The sequence below is a fragment of the Oncorhynchus nerka genome, linkage group LG6 (genome assembly GCF_034236695.1).
Source record: "Oncorhynchus nerka isolate Pitt River linkage group LG6, Oner_Uvic_2.0, whole genome shotgun sequence".
In the NCBI taxonomy this organism is placed as follows: Eukaryota; Metazoa; Chordata; class Actinopteri; order Salmoniformes; family Salmonidae; genus Oncorhynchus; species Oncorhynchus nerka.
In genome coordinates, this window is record NC_088401.1 from 21,679,650 (window position 1) to 21,700,479 (window position 20,830).

Sequence of the window (20,830 nt, forward strand, 5' to 3'; positions counted from 1 at the left end):
GCTACAAGCTTGGCACACCTGTATTTGGGGAGTTTCTCCCATTCTTCTCTGCAGATCCTCTCAAACAGGATGGGGAGCGTCGCTGCACAGCTATTTTCAGGTTTCTCCAGACATGTTCGATCGGGTTCAAGTCCGGGCTCTGGTCGGGCCACTCAAGGACATTCAGAGACTTGTCCCGAAACCACTCTTGCGTTGTCTTGGCTGTGTGCTTAGGGTCGTTATCCTGTTGGAAGGTGAGCAGATTTTCTTCAAGAATCTCTGTACTTTGCTCCGTTAATATTTCCCTCGATCCTGACTAGTCGCCGAGTCCCTGCCACTGAAAAACATCCCCAAAGCATGATGCTACCACCAACATGCTTCACAGTAGGGATGGTGCCAGGTTTCCTCCAGACAAGTCACTTGGCATTTGGGCTAGAGAGTTCAATCTTGGTTTCATCAGACCAGAGAATCTTGTTTCTCATGGTCTGAGAGTCCTTTAGGTGCCTTTTGGCAAGCTCCAACCGGGCTGTCATGTGCCTTTTACTGAGGAGTGGCTTCTGTCTGGTCACTACCATAAAAGCCTGATTGGTGGAGTCGTGCAGAGATTGTTGTCCTTCTGGAAGGTTCTCCCATCTCCACAGAGGAACTATGGAGCGACCATCCGGTTCTTGGTCACCCCCTGACCAAGGGCTTTCTCCCTCGATTGCTCAGTTTGGCTGGGCGGCCAGCTCTAAGAAAAGTTTGTGGTTCCAAACTTCTTCCAGTTAAGAATGATGGAGACCACTGTGTTCTTGGGGACCTTCAATGCTGCAGAAATGTTTTGGTACCCTTACCCAGATACGTGCCTCGACACAATCCTGTCTCGGCGCTCTATGGACAATTCCTTCGACCTCATGGCTTAGTTTTTGCTTTGACATGCACTGTCAACTGTGGGACCTTTATATAGACAGGTGTGTGCCTTTCCAAATCATGTCCAATCAATTGATTTTTATCACAATTAAGTTGTAGAAACATCAAGGATGATCAATGGAAACAGGATGCACCTGAGCTCAATTTCGAGTCTCATAGCAAAGGGTCTGAATACTTATGTAAATATGGTGTTTCATATTTTTTATCCATTTGCAAACATTTCTAAAAACCTGTTTTCGAGATTGGTCTTTATGGAGTATTGTGTGTAGATTGAGGGAAAACATTTATTTAATCCATTTTAGAATAAGGCTGTAATGTAACAATTTGGAAAAAGGGAACAGGCCTGAATAATTTCCGAATGTACTGTAGCTAACCCAGTTTGGGTTTGACTTTTGAATTTTCTTCTCCTCTGCCATTGGTTTGGGCAAATAGAAACGTTTTCGTTAAAAGCACCAATACAAAATAGCTTCAACTCCATTAAGTGCTTTGAGGGAAAAGGCTTTTCACAGGCACAGGAGGTTCTCCATCAGACACTATTTTAGAATCTGGCTTTTCAGTTGATTATGAAAGCACTTTTTCAATTGAAGGTTAAGTGGTATAAGACATTTCTTTTAAAAATTACCTGTTGGAAAAACAGTTCAATATATCCACTTACGAATCATAATGGAAACCTGGAATGTACTATTGAGTGTTTAAATTAAGTTTAAAACTTTTGGTCATTATAAACCCTCAAACCACTTAAATGTTACAAAATATATATTTTTCATTATCTCTGTGTGCGCGCCTGCATCTCCCAGCTCCCTGGAGTGGAGGCCTGTGAAAGTTACACTTTCCGTTTTGGACGGAACCCTCTGATGGATCTCCCCTTGGCCATCAACCCAACTGGCAGTGCCCGCTCGGAACCCAAGACCTGCACGCATGTCAAGAGGTTGGTCTTAAGGTATTCTGTATGATTTTACACTTAAGTTCCTGCCATGTTTGTTTCGGCCACTGTATTAATCTCTGGAAAACGTTGTCTTTGTTCCATCCACAACAAGGCGTTGTCTCTCTTCTTCAGTATCCTCTTTATGCATGTTTTTTTTTACGTCACTTCACAGATTCTTAGTTGCAGGAAAAGAGTCATGAGGTTCCCTTGATTTAAATCAATGTAACAAAAACAACCGCTTTCCTCCATCACTCTTTTCTTGTGAAGTCGTCATCCTTCATTGTCACGTCCATTTTCAGTCAATCTTGTACGTGTCACTGTTTTAGTGCTATATTATTAACCCATAATTCTGTTTTATGTTATTCTACTTTCTTATAAAGCTAGATGTTGGTATCCCTGCTAGAAAGGGTTCTGCTCTTAGCCACCCAATAACTAACTCTTACGGCCGCTTTCCCGGAGGCCCAAATTAAGCCTATTCCTGTACCTTTAAATGGACTGTCTCCATTAACAATGCCAGTTAGGAGTGGGCATAATCTGGGTTCAGGAAGCACCCCATACACAGTCCAACTCTACAAAAGTAGTACTGTAATTCTAACTTCCTGTTGTGGAAATGCTTCAGGGTGTCTTGTGTGTTTTGGCTTCTCTTTTTGTAGATCTCACACTTTGTCCAGCACCGGCGGCTCCTCTAAGTCCATGCAGATGGTTGGCAGTGTGGGTGTGGTGGAAGCACCAGAAGAGGTGACCCCCAAGCAGTTTGCATCCGTCCCCTTCCAGTACCGACGCATGAAGGCAGAGTGGAAGAGCAATGTGTACCTGGCGCGCTCCCGCATTCAGGTGGGCACCTTTGCCACTCTGTGCTAGGGCTACATGCGGTCTCTACACATCACTGATGCAGATTCAATATACTTCTCTAACTTATTAGAAACGTGTCATAAGCTATTTTGTTTTGGTGTACATTGATTTGGGTTATGACTGATATGGCAGCATTCATAGTGGTTGTTTGCGTTCTAAGTCGAGTTAAGTTGTTTGGTGTTGACCCGCACTGTGTCTGACCTCTGGCAGGGGTTGGGTCTGTACGCCGCCAGGGACATTGAGTCCCACACCATGGTGATTGAGTACATCGGCACCCTCATTCGCAACGAGGTCGCCAACCGGATGGAGAAGATGTATGAATCCCAGGTGAGTTTAGATAGTCATTTTTACCACAAGACTAGATACCCTACATATGTAAGGCCATCCTGCTGTGTGCTCGAATGTATACACCTTTAAGCAACGGGTGTGGCTGACATAGCCTAGTCCACTAATTTGAAGTGGTGTCTAAAAACAGTGCCTCCAAAAAGTATTTCCATTACAGCCTGAATTTAAAATTTAATAAAATGTTGGTATTTTTGTCACTGGCCTACACACAAACCCCATAATGTCAGTGGAATTGTTTACAAATGAAAAGCTGAAATGTTTAGAGTCAATAAGTTACATGGACTTACTGTGTGCAATAAGTGTTTAACATGATTTTTGAGTGACTGCCTCATCTCTGTACTGTCCCTCAGTCGAGCTGTGAATTTCAAACACAGATTCAACTACAAAGACCAGGGAGGTTTTCCAATGCCTCGCAAAGGGCACCTATGGGTAGATAAAAAAATATTTACAAAAGCAGACATTGAATGGTGTATTAATACACCCAGTCACTACGAAGATACAGGTGTCTAACTCAGTTGACCCCTCAGGGATTTCACCATGAGGCCAATGGAGACGTAACTTCTCATTGCTGAAATCCCGTTAACGGGATCGATTTGACAACAGCCAGTGTCAAAAGTGCAGCGCGCCAAATTCAAAACAGAAATCTCATAATTGAAATTCCTCAAACATACAAGTATTATACACCATTTTAAAGATAAACTTGTTGTTATCCCACCACAGTGTCTGATTTCAAAAAGGCTTTACGACGAAAGCATACCATGCGATTGTTAGGTCAGCACCGAGTCACAAAAAACACAGCCATTTTCCAGCCAAAGAGAGGAGTCACAAAAAGCAGAAATAGCTAAAATTAATCACTAACCGTTGATGATCTTCATCAGATGGCACTCATAGGACTTCATGTTACACAATACATGTTTGTTTTGTTCATATTTATATCCCAAAATCTGAGTTTACATTGGCGCGTTATGTTCTGCTTCCAAAACATCCGGTGATTTTGCAGAGAGCCACTGGAATACTCATCATAAACGTTGATGAAAGATACAAGTGTTATGCATAGAATTAAAGATATAATGCAACCGCTGTGTCAGATTTCGCAAAAGCACACTATGCGATAATCTGAGTACAGCGCTCAGCCATCATACCTGCCATGTGGAGTCAACAAAAGTCAGAAATAGCATTATAAATTCACTTACCGTAATTCCCGGACTATAAGCCGCTACTTTATTCCCACGCTTTGAACCTCGCGGTTTGTACAATGACGCAGCTAATTTTGGGATTTTTCCCGCTTTCACAAGATTCATGCCGCCAAAAAACTGAGCACAGTCAAATGTGACGTAAATCGAGCGCACTCAAACTTCCCATCATTCTGATTACGGTAGTAATTTTGTCACCCTCATCATGGCAAAGACACGGAGAAATGCATATGATGCAGCTTTCAAGTTGAAGGCGATCGATCTGGCTGTTGGAAAAGGAAATAGAGCTGCTGCACGGGAGCTTGGCCTTAATGAGTCGATGATAAGACGTTGGAAACAGGTGTGTGAGGAACTGACTCAGTGCAAAAAGACAACAAAAGCTTTCAGAGGGAAGAAAAGCAGATGGCCCAAAGTATTTGCAGCCACTCGACATCAGTGTAAATCGTGCATTTAAGGTGGCGCTCCTTGTTCAGTGGGAGGCTTGGATGACAAGTTGGGAGAAATCCTTCACTAAAACATGCGAAGAGCAACTTATGGTCAAGTCTGCCAGTGGGTCCTGACAGCGTGGAGCATTGTCAAAAAATCCACTATCATCAACGGGTTTCGAAAGGCTGGACTGCTGCGTGTTGAAGGGGCAGCATGAGCTCAGCGGGGTATTTGCCTCCGGATGAAAGTGACGAGAGCGACAATGAAAACGATCCAACATCAGATGAAGCAATTCTGAGGCTATTCAACTCCGACACCGAAGGAGATGACTTCAGTGGTTTCAGTGCACAGGAGGAGGAAGATAGTGACCAATGACTTCCTTGGTAGGCTACTGTTTAATTTTTGTTACAGGCCGTGTTTCGTTAAAGCCTATTTATTTTTGTTTACAAGCAGTGTTTCGTTTAAAGGCTGTGTAAAGTTCATTTGTTTCAATGTACCGGTAGGCACCTGCGGCTTATAGACATGTGCGGCTTATTTATGTACAAAATACATATTTTTTATAATTCAGTGGGTGCGGTTTATATTACATTTACATTTACGTCATTTAGCAGACGCTCTTATTCAGAGCGACTTACAAATTGGTGCTTTCACCTTATGACATCCAGTGGAACAGCCACTTTACAATAGTGCATCTAGGTCTTTTAAGGGGGGGGAGAAGGATTACTTTATCCTATCCTAGGTATTCCTAGGTATTTTAATAGTCCAGCAATTACGGTACCTTTGATCTTCATCGGAATGCACTCCCAGGAATCCCAGTTCCACAATAAATGTTAGTTTTGCTTGATTATGTCCAAATACCTCCTTTTTGTTTGCACGTTTAGTCCAGTAATCCAAATGCACAAGGCTCGAGCACTAAGTCCAGACGAAAAGTCAAAAAAGTTATATTACAGTTCGTAGAAACATGTCAAACAATTTATAGAATCCATCTTTAGGATGTTTTTATCATAAATCTTTAATAATGTTTCAACCGAACAATTCCTTTGTCTTTAGAAATGAAAAGGAACAGCTCGTGCTCACGGCCGCACGCGTGACTAAACTCGAGGCTTTCTGCTAGACCCCTGATTCAAACAGCTCTTATTCGCTCCCCTTTCACAATAGAAGCCTGAAACAACGTTCTAAAGACGGTTGACATCTAATGGAAGCCTTAGGAAGTGCAATTGGACCAAATTTACACTGTATATTGGATAGGCAATCATTTGAAAAACTACAAACCTCAGATCTCCCACTTCCTGGTTGGATTTTTCTCAGGTTTTCACCTGCCATATGAGTTCTGTTATACTCACAGACATCATCCAAATCTACTAATAATATGCATATCTTAGCTTCTGGGCCTGAGTAGCAGGTAGTTTACTTTGGGCACACTTCATCCGGATGTGAAAATAGCGCCCCCAAGCCATAAGAAGTTAAAAACAGAGTTTAAATGGTTGTGATAGCCAAAGACACGACAGTGTTCTCCTATGCCGGATTAAGTGATATGACATGCTATTCTATAAAATCCTTTCTCCGTAATGAATATTACCTGATTGAGCTAATCATGTAAATGTAATTAACTAGAGAGTCGGGGCACCACAAAATAATAAATAAATAAAATAATATTTATAGAGCTGTTATCTTCCGAATAAACTCTTAAAGACCTAGTAATATTTTACACCAATAGCAGTCAATATTAATCGTCACCTTAATTCAGTCTCATCTGAAAGTTGTAAATTCTTGGTTGTCTTCACGAACAAGTTGAATCAGCAATACAAAATTGGGTTTAATTATTTATTTACTAAATACCTAACTAATCACACAAAATTACATATACCTTGATTACAAATTACATCAAAGGAAAAACGTCCCTAGCGGGCGGAACAGACATGACAGGTGGTTACTCAAAAGAAAAGGGGCTGGGTTTGAGTGAAAGAGCGGGAAGACTGAGGGACAAAGGGAGAAGCTGTGCTATTGTAAATACAGTATCTTATGCATTCTAAATTACCGCCCATTTGGAAAAGGAAAATGCAATAAATATTTACTCTGAGCTGCGCTTCGGTAGGTTGGTGGTAGATGGAAGGCCGTGTTGCCAAACAGAGTCCTTTGAAGAATGTCTCTGGTGGTCAATTGGATACGTTGTAGTAACGTCGTTGTGTGATAGACAGAGTATCCTGTCTGTTCTTTCCTAGCCCTCTTTTGCAGCTGCTGTTGCTAACTCAACGGCTAGGAGGTATCACTTCTGTAGTGAATAAGAGTTCAAAGTTCATACCATTCGCAACCAAAGCTCACGCTGAGGTTGGCTTAGTTCTGTAGTTGACATGTTAGTCCTTTTAACGCAGAGGCTGCAGACCTCACGTACATTTTCGTCAAGGCTTTATATAGGAAGGGAGAGGAGGGCGTGTTTGAAAAGTTTTATAACCCATGTCCCTTCACAGGGGCGGGCCACTGATTGAGCAGAGCCTTAACCTTATGAAAACCCATCTCTCATTTGGAAGCTAAAATTGCATTTAATCTCTTCACCAATAATTTTATATTCAAATATTTAAATTGAACAAGAATTCCATAATGTGCAGACTTTCCACTGTAGTTTGTGTCATTTGATCATTGATGAGAATGTCTCAGATGACAAACGACTTCCGGCGCCGACAGAGATGGCCGCCTCGCTTCGCGTTCCTAGGAAACTATGCAGTTTTTAGTTTTTTTACGTGTTATTTCTTAGTACCCCAGGTCATCTTAGGTTTCATTACATACAGTCGAGAAGAACTACTGAATATAAGATCAGCGTCAACTCACCATCAGTACGACCAAGAATATGTTTTTCGCGACGCGGATCCTGTGTTCTGCATTTCAAACAGGACAACGGCATGGATCCCATGCAGCGACCCAAAAAACGACTCAGAAAAAGAGGGAAACGAGGCGGTCTTCTGGTCAGACTCCGGAGACGGGCACACCATGCACCACTCCCTAGCATTCTTCTTGCCAATTTACATTTACATTTAAGTCATTTAGCAGACGCTCTTATCCAGAGCGACTTACAAATTGGTGCGTTCACCTTAAGACATCCAGTGGAACAGCCACTTTACAATAGTGCATCTAAATCTTTTAAGGGGGGTGAGAAGGATTAATTTATCCTATCCTAGGTATTCCTTAAAGAGGTGGGGTTTCAGGTGTCTCCGGAAGGTGGTGATTGACTCCGCTGTCCTGGCGTCGTGAGGGAGTTTGTTCCACCATTGGGGGGCCAGAGCAGCGAACAGTTTTGACTGGGCTGCGCGGGAACTGTACTTCCTCAGTGGTAGGGAGGCGAGCAGGCCAGAGGTGGATGAACGCAGTGCCCTTGTTTGGGTGTAGGGCCTGATCAGAGCCTGGAGGTACTGAGGTGCCGTTCCCCTCACAGCTCCGTAGGCAAGCACCATGGTCTTGTAGCGGATGCGGGGTGACGTGAGAGAACTTGGGAAGGTTGAACACCAGACGGGCTGCGGCGTTCTGGATGAGTTGTAGGGGTTTAATGGCACAGGCAGGGAGCCCAGCCAACAGCGAGTTGCAGTAATCCAGACGGGAGATGACAAGTGCCTGGATTAGGACCTGCGCCGCTTCCTGTGCGAGGCAGGGTCGTACTCTGCGGATGTTGTAGAGCATGAACCTACAGGAACGGGCCACCGCCTTGATGTTAGTTGAGAACGACAGGGTGTTGTCCAGGATCACGCCAAGGTTCTTAGCGCTCTGGGAGGAGGACACAATGGAGTTGTCAACCGTGATGGCGAGATCATGGAACGGGCAGTCCTTCCCTGGGAGGAAGAGCAGCTCCGTCTTGCCGAGGTTCAGCTTGAGGTGGTGATCCGTCATCCACACTGATATGTCTGCCAGACATGCAGAGATGCGATTCGCCACCTGATCATCAGAAGGGGGAAAGGAGAAGATTAATTGTGTGTCGTCTGCATAGCAATGATAGGAGAGACCATGTGAGGTTATGACAGAGCCAAGTGACTTGGTGTATAGCGAGAATAGGAGAGGGCCTAGAACAGAGCCCTGGGGGACGCCAGTGGTGAGAGCGCGTGGTGAGGAGACAGATTCTCGCCACTCCACCTGGTAGGAGCGACCTGTCAGGTAGGACGCAATCCAAGCGTGGGCCGCGCCGGAGATGCCCAACTCGGAGAGGGTGGAGAGGAGGATCTGATGGTTCACAGTATCGAAGGCAGCCGATAGGTCTAGAACAGGGGTGTCAAAGTCAAATGGACGGAGGGCCAAATAAAAAAATCAGCTACAAGACGAGGGCCGGACTGTTCGAATGTTCATTGAAAAAATTTTAAATGACGCATATAGTCTAGTGAACCTAATTGAACCTACTGAAAACCTAACAAATATATTACAATATGATCAGATAAATAAAGCAATATTTTCTTATGGCTCTGTCAGTAATCTTTAATTTTCAACAGACACAAAAGACAAATTTCCTTTATATAAATATCCCCATAACATGAACATTAAATGAAAGAAACCGGTATTCAAGGCACCATCAGTAGACTATATTTTCTATTTTAGCAAAAGTGGGCTAAATTTACTTCAAAGAAAAACAATAATAGCAATTTTCATCATCCACTCAACTGAAATATTTTTAAAATATAATTGGATTGAAATACAAAAAAATAAAGTGCAAAAATCTATTAATCAAAAACAACACTTTGTTTAAGGAGAAGTAACATGCAGTGAAAACAAATATTAAATTTTAACTTTTAAACTTGAACTGAGTAAAAACTCTAAATATGTGATTGCACAGTAATGTTCACTTGTTTGAGGTTGAGGGTGATACTTGGTGGTGTCCCATCTTTTCCACAAGTTCATCAATGTTCGGGGTAAGGCTCTGAGCTGAAGAAATCCTCAGAATTGAGTGGTGTTCAGCAGTAAGTCGACTTCTGTGTGATGTTTTGTTCAGGTTCATCAAAGAAAACAGTTGTTCACACAGGTATGTGCTGCCAAACATAGACAACGTTTGAGCAGCCTGGATGCGCAGCTGGGGCATTGTGCCGGGGAGGAAACGGGCGAACTCCGCAGCACCCACTGCCGCATATTTTGCCCTCAGTGCATCATTGCATTGGAGGTCAATCAACTCCATTTGGAGGTTTGGTGGTGAGCTTTCCACGTCAACAGCAAATGGGTTACCGAGCAGTTCCAACCTGCTTTTTGTGCTTCAAAGTCAGCAAATCGGCGTCGAAAGTCAGCGGCAAGCATACCTATTTTATCAGCCAACTGTGTGCTCGGGAACGCACTGGTAGAGAGCTTCTCTTTCATGGTCTGGCAGCTGGGAAAGTGGCTCAAATTTTCTTTCCGCATCTGCGTCTCCCACAGAGTCAGTTTGGTTTTAAATGCCTTCACTGTACTGTACATATCAGAGATGACACGATCCCGACCCTGCAGCTGCAAGTTTATTGCATTCAGATGACTCGTAATGTCACACAGAAAAGCCATTTCACACAGAAACATTTCGTCTCGGAGTTGTGTTGTGTCTTTCCCTTTGCTGTCCAAGAACAGACAAATCTCCTCACGAAGCTCGAAACATCTTTGAAGCACCTTTCCCTGGCTTAGCCATCGCACCTCTGTGTGATAAGGCAAATCACCATGCTCCGTTTCTAACTCCGTCAGAAATGCCTTGAACTGGCGGTGATTCAAACCTTTGGCTCTGATAAAGTTAACTGTGCGCGTGATGATGCTCATTACATGCTCCATTTTCAAGGCTTTACCGCACAACGCTTCCTGGTGTATGATACAATGATAAGCTGTCAGCTCACCTGTCGCGTTTTCCTCTTGCATCTTTTCCCGTATCTTCGCCACCAGTCCGCTCCTGTGTCCACACATCGCAGGTGCTCCGTCGGTTGTCAAACCCACGAGTTTTTCCCAAGGCAGCTCCATCTCATTTACACATCTTGACACCTCTTCATACAAATCATGCCCCGTAGTTGTGCCATGCATAGGACGTAAAGCCAAAAACTCCTCTGTCACGCTTAGGTTGGAGTCCACTCCGCGGATGAAAATTGACAACTGGGCAATGTCAGAAATGTCGGTGCTCTCATCCACAGCCAAGGAATATGCAATAAAATCTTTTCCCTTTTTCACAAGCTGCTCTTTTAGATTGATGGACAACTGGTCTACTCTCTCGGCAATGGTGTTTCTGCTCAGACTCACATTTAAAAAGAGTTGCCTTTTTCTGGGCAAACTTCGTCACAAACTTTAATCATGCAGTTTTTGATGAAATCCCCTCCGTAAATGGCCGGGCTGATTTAGCGATCTCTTCTGCCAAAATAAAACTGGCCTTGACAGCAGCCTGGCCTTGTGATTTGGCTTTTTTGAACAGAGCCTGTCGAGATTTGAGGCCTCGTTTTAATTCCTCTGCCTTTTGTAGCCTTTGTTCCATGTCCATATTCTTGTTTTTGTCCGCGTGTTTCGTTTCATAATGTCGTCTCAGATTATACTCTTTCAGTACCGCCACACTTTCTCCACACAGAAGACACACAGGTTTTCCAGCTACCTTCGTGAACATATACTCCGACTCCCACCTTGTTTGAAACCCCGGTTCTCAGTATCCACCTTCCGTTTTGCCATTTTTGATGGGTATCTGAAAGTTAATTTTACTGTGATGCTGACGACTGCTGTGCCAATAAATATTGAAATGAAGCAGCCTACTGCTCGGTGCGTCACCTTTGCATTGTGGGAAATGTAGTATTGGTGCGTGTAAAAGATCTGCGGGCTGCCGGCTTGCTGCGGGCCGGTTCTAATAATAAATCAAGATCATCCCAGGGGCCGTAAAAACCTTCTTGCGGGCCGGATGTGGCCCGGGCCTTGACTCTGACATATGTGGTCTAGAAGGATGAGAGCAGAGGAGAGAGAGTTAGCTTTAGCAGTGCGGAGCGCCTCCGTGATACAGAGAAGAGCAGTCTCAGTTGAATGACTAGTCTTGAAACCTGACTGATTTGGATCAAGAAGGTCATTCTGAGAGAGATAGCGGGAGAGCTGGCCAAGGACGGCACGTTCAAGAGTTTTGGAGAGAAAAGAAAGAAGGGATACTGGTCTGTAGTTGTTGACATCGGAGGGATCGAGTGTAGGTTTTTCAGAAGGGTGCAACTCTCGCTCTCTTGAAGACGGAAGGGACGTAGCCAGCGGTCAGGGATGAGTTGATGAGCGAGGTGAGGTAAGAGAGGAGGGGATAGGGTCAAGCGGGCAGGTTGTTGGGCGGCCGGCCGTCACAAGACGCGAGATTTCATCTGGAGAGAGAGGGGAGAAAGAGGTCAGAGCACAGGGTAGGGCAGTGTGAGCAGAACCAGCGGTGTCGTTTGACTTAGCAAACGAGGTACGGATGTCTTCGACCTTCTTTTCAAAATGGTTGACGGAAGTCATCTGCAGAGAGGGAGGAGGGGGGGGAGGGGGAGGAGAATTCAGGAGGGAGGAGAAGGTGGCAAAGAGCTTCCTAGGGTTAGAGGCAGATGCTTGGAATTTAGAGTGGTAGAAAGTGGCTTTAGCAGCAGAGACAGAAGAGGAAAATGTAGAGAGGAGGGAGTGAAAGAATGCCAGGTCCGCAGGGAGGAGAGTTTTCCTCCATTTCCGCTCGGCTGCCCGGAGCCCTGTTCTGTCCAGTCTCTTGACAACAAGGTTGATGAAATCCGAGCAAGGGTAGCATTCCAGAGGGACATCAGAGACTGTAACGTTCTTTGCTTCACGGAAACATGGCTCACTGGAGAGACGCTATCCCGAGGCGGTGCAGCCAACGGGTTTCCAAGCATTGCGCCGACAGAAACAAACATCTTTCTGGTAAGAAGAGGGGCGGGGGCGTATGCCTTATGGCGAACGAGACATGGTGTGATGAAAGAAACATACAGGAACTCAAATCCTTCTGTTCACCTGATTTAGAATTCCTCACAATCAAATGTAGACCGCATTATCTACCAAGAGAATTCTCTTCGATTATAATCACAGCCGTATATATCCCCCCCCAAGCAGACACATCGATGGCTCTGAACAAACTTTATTTAACTCTTTGCAAACTGGAAACCATTTATCCGGAGGCTGCATTCATTGTAGCTGGGGATTTTAACAAGGCTAATCTGAAAACAAGACTCCCTAAATTTTATCAGCATATCGATTGCGCAACCAGGGGTGGAAAAACCTTGGATCATTGTTACTCTAACTTCCGCGACGCATATAAGGCCCTGCCCCGCCCCCCTTTCGGAAAAGCTGACCATGACTCCATTTTGTTGATCCCTGCCTACAGACAGAAACTAAAACTAGAGGCTCCCACGCTGAGGTCTGTCCAACGCTGGTCCGACCAAGCTGACTCCACACTCCAAGACTGCTTCCATCACGTGGACTGGGATATGTTTCGTATTGCGTCAGATAACAATATTGACGAATACGCTGATTCGGTGTGCGAGTTCATTAGAACGTGCGTTGAAGATGTCGTTCCCATAGCAACGATTAAAACATTCCCTAACCAGAAACCGTGGATTGATGGCAGCATTCGCGTGAAACTGAAAGCGCGAACCACTGCTTTTAATCAGGGCAAGGTGTCTGGTAACATGACCGAATACAAACAGCGCAGCTATTCCCTCCGCAAGGCAGTAGAATCTCAATTCAACGGCTCAGACACAAGAGGCATGTGGCAGGGTCTACAGTCAATCACGGACTACAAGAAGAAATCCAGCCCTGTCACGGACCAGGATGTCTTGCTCCCAGGAAGACTAAATAACTTTTTTGCCCGCTTTGAGGACAATACAGTGCCACTGACACGGCCTGCAACGAAAACATGTGGTCTCTCCTTCACTGCAGCCGAGGTGAGTAAGACATTTAAACGTGTTAACCCTCGCAGGGCTGCAGGCCCAGACGGCATCCCCAGCTGCGCCCTCAGAGCACGCGCAGACCAGCTGGCCGGTGTGTTTACGGACATATTCAATCAATCCCTATACCAGTCTGCTGTTCCCACATGCTTCAAGAGGGCCACCATTGTTCCTGTTCCCAAGAAAGCTAAGGTAACTGAGCTAAACCACTACCGCCCCGTAGCACTCACTTCCGTCATCATGAAGTGCTTTGAGAGACTAGTCAAGGACCATATCACCTCCACCCTACCTGACACCCTAGAGCCACTCCAATTTGCTTACCGCCCAAATAGGTCCACAGACGACGCGCAATCTCAACCACACTGCACACTGCCCTAACCCATCTGGACAAGAGGAATACCTATGTGAGAATGCTGTTCATCGACTACAGCTCGGCATTCAACACCATAGTACCCTCCAAGCTCGTTATCAAGCTCGAGACCCTGGGTCTCGACCCCGCCCTGTGCAACTGGGTACTGAACTTCCTGACGGGCCGCCCCCAGGTGGTGAGTGTAGGCAACAACATCTCCTCCCCGCTGATCCTCAACACTGGGGCCCCACAAGGGTGCATTCTGAGCCCTCTCCTGTACTCCCTGTTCACCCACGACTGCGTGGCCACGCACGCCTCCAACTCAATCATCAAGTTTGCGGACGACAACAGTGGTAGGCTTGATTACCAACAACGACGAGACGGCCTACAGGGAGGAGGTGAGGGCCCTCGGAGTGTGGTGTCAGGAAAATAACCTCACACTCAACGTCAACAAAACTAAGGAGATGATTGTGGACTTCAGGAAACAGCACCTACACCACCCGATGTTACAGGAAGGCCATAAAGATCATCAAGGACATCAACCACCCGAGCCACTGCCTGTTCACCCCGCTATCATCCAGAAGGCGAGGTCAGTACAGGTGCATCAAAGCTGGGACTGAAAAACAGCTTCTATCTCAAGGCCATCAGACTGTTAAACAGCCACCACTAACATTGAGTGGCTGCTGCCAACACACTGACACTGACTCGACTCCAGCCACTTTAATAATGGGAATTGATGGGAAATGTAAATATATCACTAGCCACTTTAAACAATGCTACCTTATATAATGTTACATACCCTACATTATTCACCTCATATGCATACGTATATACTGTACCCTATATCATCGACTGCATCCTTATGTAATACATGTATCACTAGCCACTTTAACTATGCCACTTTGTTTACATACTCATCTCATATGTATATACTGTACTCGATACCATCTACTGTATCTTGCCTATGCTGCTCTGTACCATCACTCATTCATATATCCTTATGTACATATTCTTTATCCCCTTACACTGTGTATAAGACAGTAGTTTTGGAATTGTTAGTTAGATTACTTGTTGGTTATTACTGCATTGTCGGAACCAGAAGCACAAGCATTTCGCTACACTCGCATTAACATCTGCCAACCATGTGTATGTGACAAATAAAATTTGATTAGATTTGATTTAACTGACATCATATTCATTAAGTACCACCGCATATGTTCAATTGGTCAGATTACCAGAATATAGTTATTTCCCCCCAGAATCTCTATGTTAACCAAGGGGTTTTCAAATTTCACATCAGTAGGGTAGAGAGGAAAAGGGGGGGAAGTGGTATTTATGACTGTCATAAACCTACCCCCAGGCCAACGTCATGACAACACTGAGGATGGATCAACAACATTGTAGTTAGTGCATTCAGACCCCTTGACTTTGTTACGTTAGCCTAATTCTAAAATTGATTCGTTTTTTTTCTCCCTCAATTGACACACAATGCCCCAAAATGGTAAAGCAAAAACAAGTTTAGAAATGTGTTATGTAAATGTTCTTTTTTTTTTAAAGTATTCAGACCCTTTACTCAGTACTTTGTTGAAGCACCTTTGGCAGTGATTACAGCCTCAAGTCTTAGGTTTGACGCTAAAAGCTTGGCACACCTTTATTTGGGGAGTATCGCCTATTCTTCTCTGCAGATCCTATGGGGAGCGTCGCTGCACAGCTATTTTCAGGTGTCTCTAGAGATGTTAGATCGGGTTCAAGTCCCAGTCCAGGCTCTGGCTGGGCCACTCAGACACTTGTCCCGAAGCCACTCCTGCGTTGTCTTGTCTGTGTGCTTAGGGTCGTTGTCCTGTTGGAAGGTGAACCTTCGCCCAGTCTGAGGTCCTGAGTGCTCTGGAGCAGGTTTTCATCAAGGATCTCTCTGTACTTTGCTCCGTTCAGCTTTGCCTCGATCCTGACTAGTCTCCCAGTCCCTGCAGCTGAAAAACATCCCCACAACATGATGCTGCCACCCACATGCTTCACCATAGGGATGGTGTCAGGTTTCCTCCAGACATGACACTTGGCATTCAGGCCAAAGAGTTCAATCTTGGTTTCATGGTCTGAATCCATTATGTGCCTTTTGGCAAGCTCCAAGCGGGCTGTCATGTGCCTTTCACTGGGCTTCTGTCTGGTCAATACCATAAAGGCCCGATTTGGTAGAGTGCTGTCCTTCTGGAAGGTTCTCCCATCTCCACAGAGAAACTCTGTCAGAGTGACCATCGGGCTCTTGGTCAACTCCCTGACCAAGGCCCTTCTCCCCCGATTGCTCAGGCGGCCAGCTCTGGGAAGAGTCTTGGTGGTTCCAAACTTCTTCCATGTAAGAATGGAGGCCACTGTGTTCTTGGTGACCTTCAATGCTGTGGACATTATTTCACTGTCATTATGGGGTGTTGTGTAGATGGGTGAGTCCATTTAATCCATCTTGAATTTAGGCTGTAACAAGTCGAGGGGGATGAATACTTTCTGAAGGCATTGTATCTACTAGACAAGCATGGCAATTTTGTATTTTACATATTTGATTCTATTGCTGTGCTGCAGAACCGTGGAGTCTACATGTTCCGCCTGGACAGTGAGCATGTCGTCGACGCCACCATAACAGGCGGACCAGCAAGGTAGGAGTTTCTACATTCTGAATACATCATTTGACCCCCACTTATGTTACATTTCGATGCGGAGGTCAAGCTATCATTTCACTAGCATTTAGAAAAGTTGTTAAAACCTTTATCATCCTCAGATATATCAACCACTCCTGTGCCCCGAACTGCATCACTGAGGCTGTGAGCTTGGAGAGAGGTGTTAAGATCGTCATCAGCTCCTGCCGTAATATCCAGAGAGGAGAAGAGGTAAGATATGTACCTTTCATTAGCAATATTACTTTATATTGGGAGTAGAGACTGGGAATGAATTGCACTGTAGCTACCTCAAACGTTAAGCTGACACATGAATAACAATGGTCTCGTCATATCAAGCATAGATACCTTTATCAAAGTTTTGCATGTCGATAGAGCTGGATTGAACTGATTTCTCTCTCTCCCTCTTAGCTGTGTTACGACTACAAATTTGACCTGGAGGACGACCAGCATAAGATCCCTTGCCACTGTGGTGCAGTTAACTGTCGGAAATGGATGAACTAGAACAGAGTTGCGGCAAAAGACGGGCAACGACACTTTAAAATTACACACACATGTGCATTCCTTATAGGCTTGTTGGTTGATACGCTGTTACTTTAAAAAAAAAAAATTGGGGGGAAAAGACTGACCGCAGAACTGTTAGAGGAATCAAAAGGCAGAAAGACTATTTTTATAAAGGCAGTTAGCTGAGTCTTTCACTCAGCAAAAAAAGAGTAGAGATGGATTTTTGTTAATATTAAAAACGTGTGAGAGGGGATTGGGGCAGAATTCACCAGTTGACCAGGAGAGTTTTGTGCTGGCCACCGCCTTATTTAGTTAGAGAGGCAGGTCCTCCGGATTAAGAAATATATACATATATAGTTACAGAAATGTAGACGCCACTGAACAAGGAATGTACAGAGAGGACTTCCTTAGGGACAAAGCTAAGGGATTATTAACTTGCACTAAAAACAAAAATTAGTTAAATACTTGATTCCATGAGTCAGTTTGTTTTTGATTTATGTAAAATAAGAGATTTTTTTTCGTATTTATTATCAAATGAAGTTATTTTTTTAAATGAGGAGAAAGAGTCACCGGCAAACTGCAGCCCAGTCTAATCAGAACGTGTTACTATATACAATGTGTAAATATCTGTAAAAAAGGAAAGATGAAATTAAGTAAATAATCAGCCAAATGCTAAATAAGCTTCATGGCTGTTTGGATGATTCTTTAGTTGTTTTTTTCAACAAAAAAAGTATTTAAGAAGGATATCATTGTGTAAAAGTATTTTTGTTTTATTTAGAATGTAGTTGCGTTGTCTAAAATTATGACCACTTGAAGAATGTTTTCTGTTTCTTTAATTTTACAACAATTTATTTGCATTGACATGCGCAATCTAAGAATTGCACAGAGCACCAATCAGAGACGGTTACATCGTAACCCTTAGTTAAATCAGATTTGAACGTATAATTAGAGAACTGAATTTAGGTTGGAAACCACCCAACACCATCGGTTGGCTTCTTTAACCGTATCATACGCACAGTAGTCTGATTTACCTCATGCAGTTAATTAACAGACATGTTTCAAAAATGTCTTTCACTTACCATTTGCAGGAGACTCCATTATGCTTTTGACAAAATGTGTTGTTTACATTTCTTTTGAAGAAGAAACGTGCTGGCTAGTTGAGAAAAAAAATGGTATGATTTACTTCTTGACTCAATCACAAAAGTCAATCTGGTACTAGCATTTTTCTGACCAGTATGAAATGAAGTTATTTGTGTGCACAAAAGTCGGTATAAACAGTACATGGCATGTATGTTTTCAAATTGTACATAATTTTCCCTCGTACAATATTCAGACCTCTTAACAGTATGTGTCTTTTCTTTGTCCTGTATAGTAGGATCTAATGTAAGAAGAAATGGAAGGCTTTTTAAAGTATACAGAGTGTGATGGGTTGTGGAATCAGATCATTTACAAAAAATAAAATATTTTACATCTGAAATTGGCTATTTCCTTTATCTCAATTCCGTGCCACTTCTCTACTGTGGGAGGAAATGGACCAAACTGTAATGTCAATCAATTGCAAATAAGACAAGGCATGTTCATACTTCAATTAACATTTATTTGGTTGTCTCATTTGCAAGAGAATTACTCAACTGCACAGCGTACATTTAGATAAGAAAACAAAAACAAATCATAGCTCACTAGAACAGTGCAGGACAGACTGCTAGTGTGATCCGAGACTGCTATATTCTTTGGGAAATTAAAGACTATCCCTGCATTTCCACTTACCCTATTCAACATGATTTCCATAGACTGCACACAATGTCGATCTCTTGGTCAGTAGAGCTAATGCAGTGTAGCCCAAGGCTCTCCAACCCTAATCTTGCATACCTGATTCTAATAATTAGCTGGTTGTAGAGCGGAATCGGGTTAGTTAAAACTGGGGTTGGTGCAAAGTAACCTACAGGAGGGTAGCTATCCAGGACCAGGGTTGGAGAGCCCTGGTCTAGCCTATCAACAGTTTCAAAGAAGTATGACAAATACATAACTTAAAACAAAATTCCAGTGATAAATATTTGTACAATAGAAAGTTTCTGCCAAAGAAAATTTTACAAAATTAAATTAAATACTGTATGTCATAGTAATTCAAGTGGAACTGACAGCTTTGTAACATGAAATCTGTTCGCATACACCCCCAGGAAGATTATTTTGTTTGACATTTTCATAAAAGTTTGGAAATGACGTATAGTAAGGCATTTGTGAAAATTCTATAGCAATATAGAGTGGGAAACAGCTGTGCTTTTAGAGAGTTAGACACTAGAGTAAATAAAACAATCTGTCTTGTCCAGGACCAGTCTCCACAGACAGGTGCGCCGTAGGCTTATATGCAATTAAGCCGTTTGCCACATGGGCCTGGCATAATTCACTTTGAACTGGACTGTGTTTACAGGCAGTAGTAACAGCGGGACTTTAGAATGCATTCGCCAAAAGCCATAAAATACGTACAGTGCCTTTGGAAAGTATTCAGACAGTCTTTTTCATGTTACAGCCTTATTCTAAAATCACATTTACATAAGTATTCAGACCCTTTACTCAGTACTTTGTTAAAGCAGCGATTACAGCGGAGTCTTCTTGGGTATGACGCTACAAGCTTGGCATACATGCATTTGTGGAGTTTCTCCCATTCTTCTCAGCAGATCCTCTCAAGCTCTGTCAGGTTGGATGGGGAGTGTTGCTGCACAGCTATTTTCAGGTCTCTCCAGAGATGTTTGTTTAGGTTCAAGGCTGGGCCACTGAAGGACATTGAGTCTCCCAGTCCCTGCCGCTGAAAAACATCCCCACAGCATGATGCTGCCAGGTTTCCTCCAGATGTGACGCTTGGCATTCAGGCCAAAGAGTTCAATCTTGGTTTCATCAGACCAGAGAATCGTGATTCTTTAGGTGCCTTTTGGCAAACTCCAAGAGGGCTGTCGTGTGCCTTTTACTGAGGAGTGGTTTCCGTCTGGTCACAACCAGAGATGGTTGTCCTCCTGCAAGGTTCTCTTGTCAAAGTGACCATTGGGTTCTTGGTCACCTCCCTTGCTATGTCTTGCTTGTCCTATGTTGCTCTGCGTGTGCTCACTGCTTATCGATTGTCTGTATTGTAATTGTTTTTAATAACCTGCCCAGGGACTGCGGTTGAAAATTAGCCGGCTGGCTAAAACCGGCACTTTTACTGAAACGTTGATTAATGCGCACTGTCCCTGTAAAAATGTAACTCAAACCAAGGCCCTCCTCCCCCGTTTGGCCGAGCGGCCAGCTCTAGGAAGAATCTTGGGGGTTCCAAACTTGTTCCATTTAAAAAATAATGGAGACCACTGTGTTCTTGGGGACCTTCCAACGCTGAGGACATTTTTGGGTACCCTTCCCCAGATCTGTGCCTCGACACAATCCTGTCTTGGAGCTCTACGTTCAATTCCTTCAACCTCATGGCTTGGTTTTTATTCCTACATGCACGGTCAACTGTGGGACCTTATATAGACAGGTGTGTGCCTGTGCAATCAATTTAATTTACCACAATTAAGTTGTAGAAACAGAATGCACCTGAGCTCAATTTCGAGTCTCATAGCGAAGGGTCTGAATACTTATGCAAATAAAGTTGTTTTTAATACATTTGCAAAAATGTCAACTCGTTTTCGCTTTGGGGTAGTGTGTGTAGATTGTTGAGGATTAGATAAGGCTGTAGTGTAACAGAATGTGGGAGAAGTCAAGGGGTCTGAATACTTTCCGAAGGCACTAAAATACCACGGGAGTCCTGTTACATTTGGGAACTTCAGTCCTATTGATCAAACAATAATGAAAAGGTAGGCTCTCTC

General features: G+C 43.8%; 1 protein-coding gene across 2 annotated transcripts in view; it reads left to right on the plus strand.

The window, feature by feature from the left end:
• LOC115130171 (histone-lysine N-methyltransferase 2C-like) overlaps window positions 1-18,474 on the plus strand; it is a 132,210-nt gene extending 113,736 nt beyond the window's left edge. For both annotated transcript variants that reach the window (XM_029661016.2, XM_029661021.2), the window contains 6 exons: window positions 1,686-1,828; window positions 2,467-2,647; window positions 2,876-2,992; window positions 16,402-16,475; window positions 16,598-16,706; window positions 16,905-18,474. In XM_029661016.2, coding sequence (XP_029516876.2) covers window positions 1,686-1,828; window positions 2,467-2,647; window positions 2,876-2,992; window positions 16,402-16,475; window positions 16,598-16,706; window positions 16,905-16,997 — 717 coding nt within the window. In that variant the 3' untranslated portion in view covers window positions 16,998-18,474. The remainder of the gene's footprint in view (window positions 1-1,685; window positions 1,829-2,466; window positions 2,648-2,875; window positions 2,993-16,401; window positions 16,476-16,597; window positions 16,707-16,904) is intronic.
• The last annotated feature ends 2,356 nt before the right edge of the window (window positions 18,475-20,830 follow it).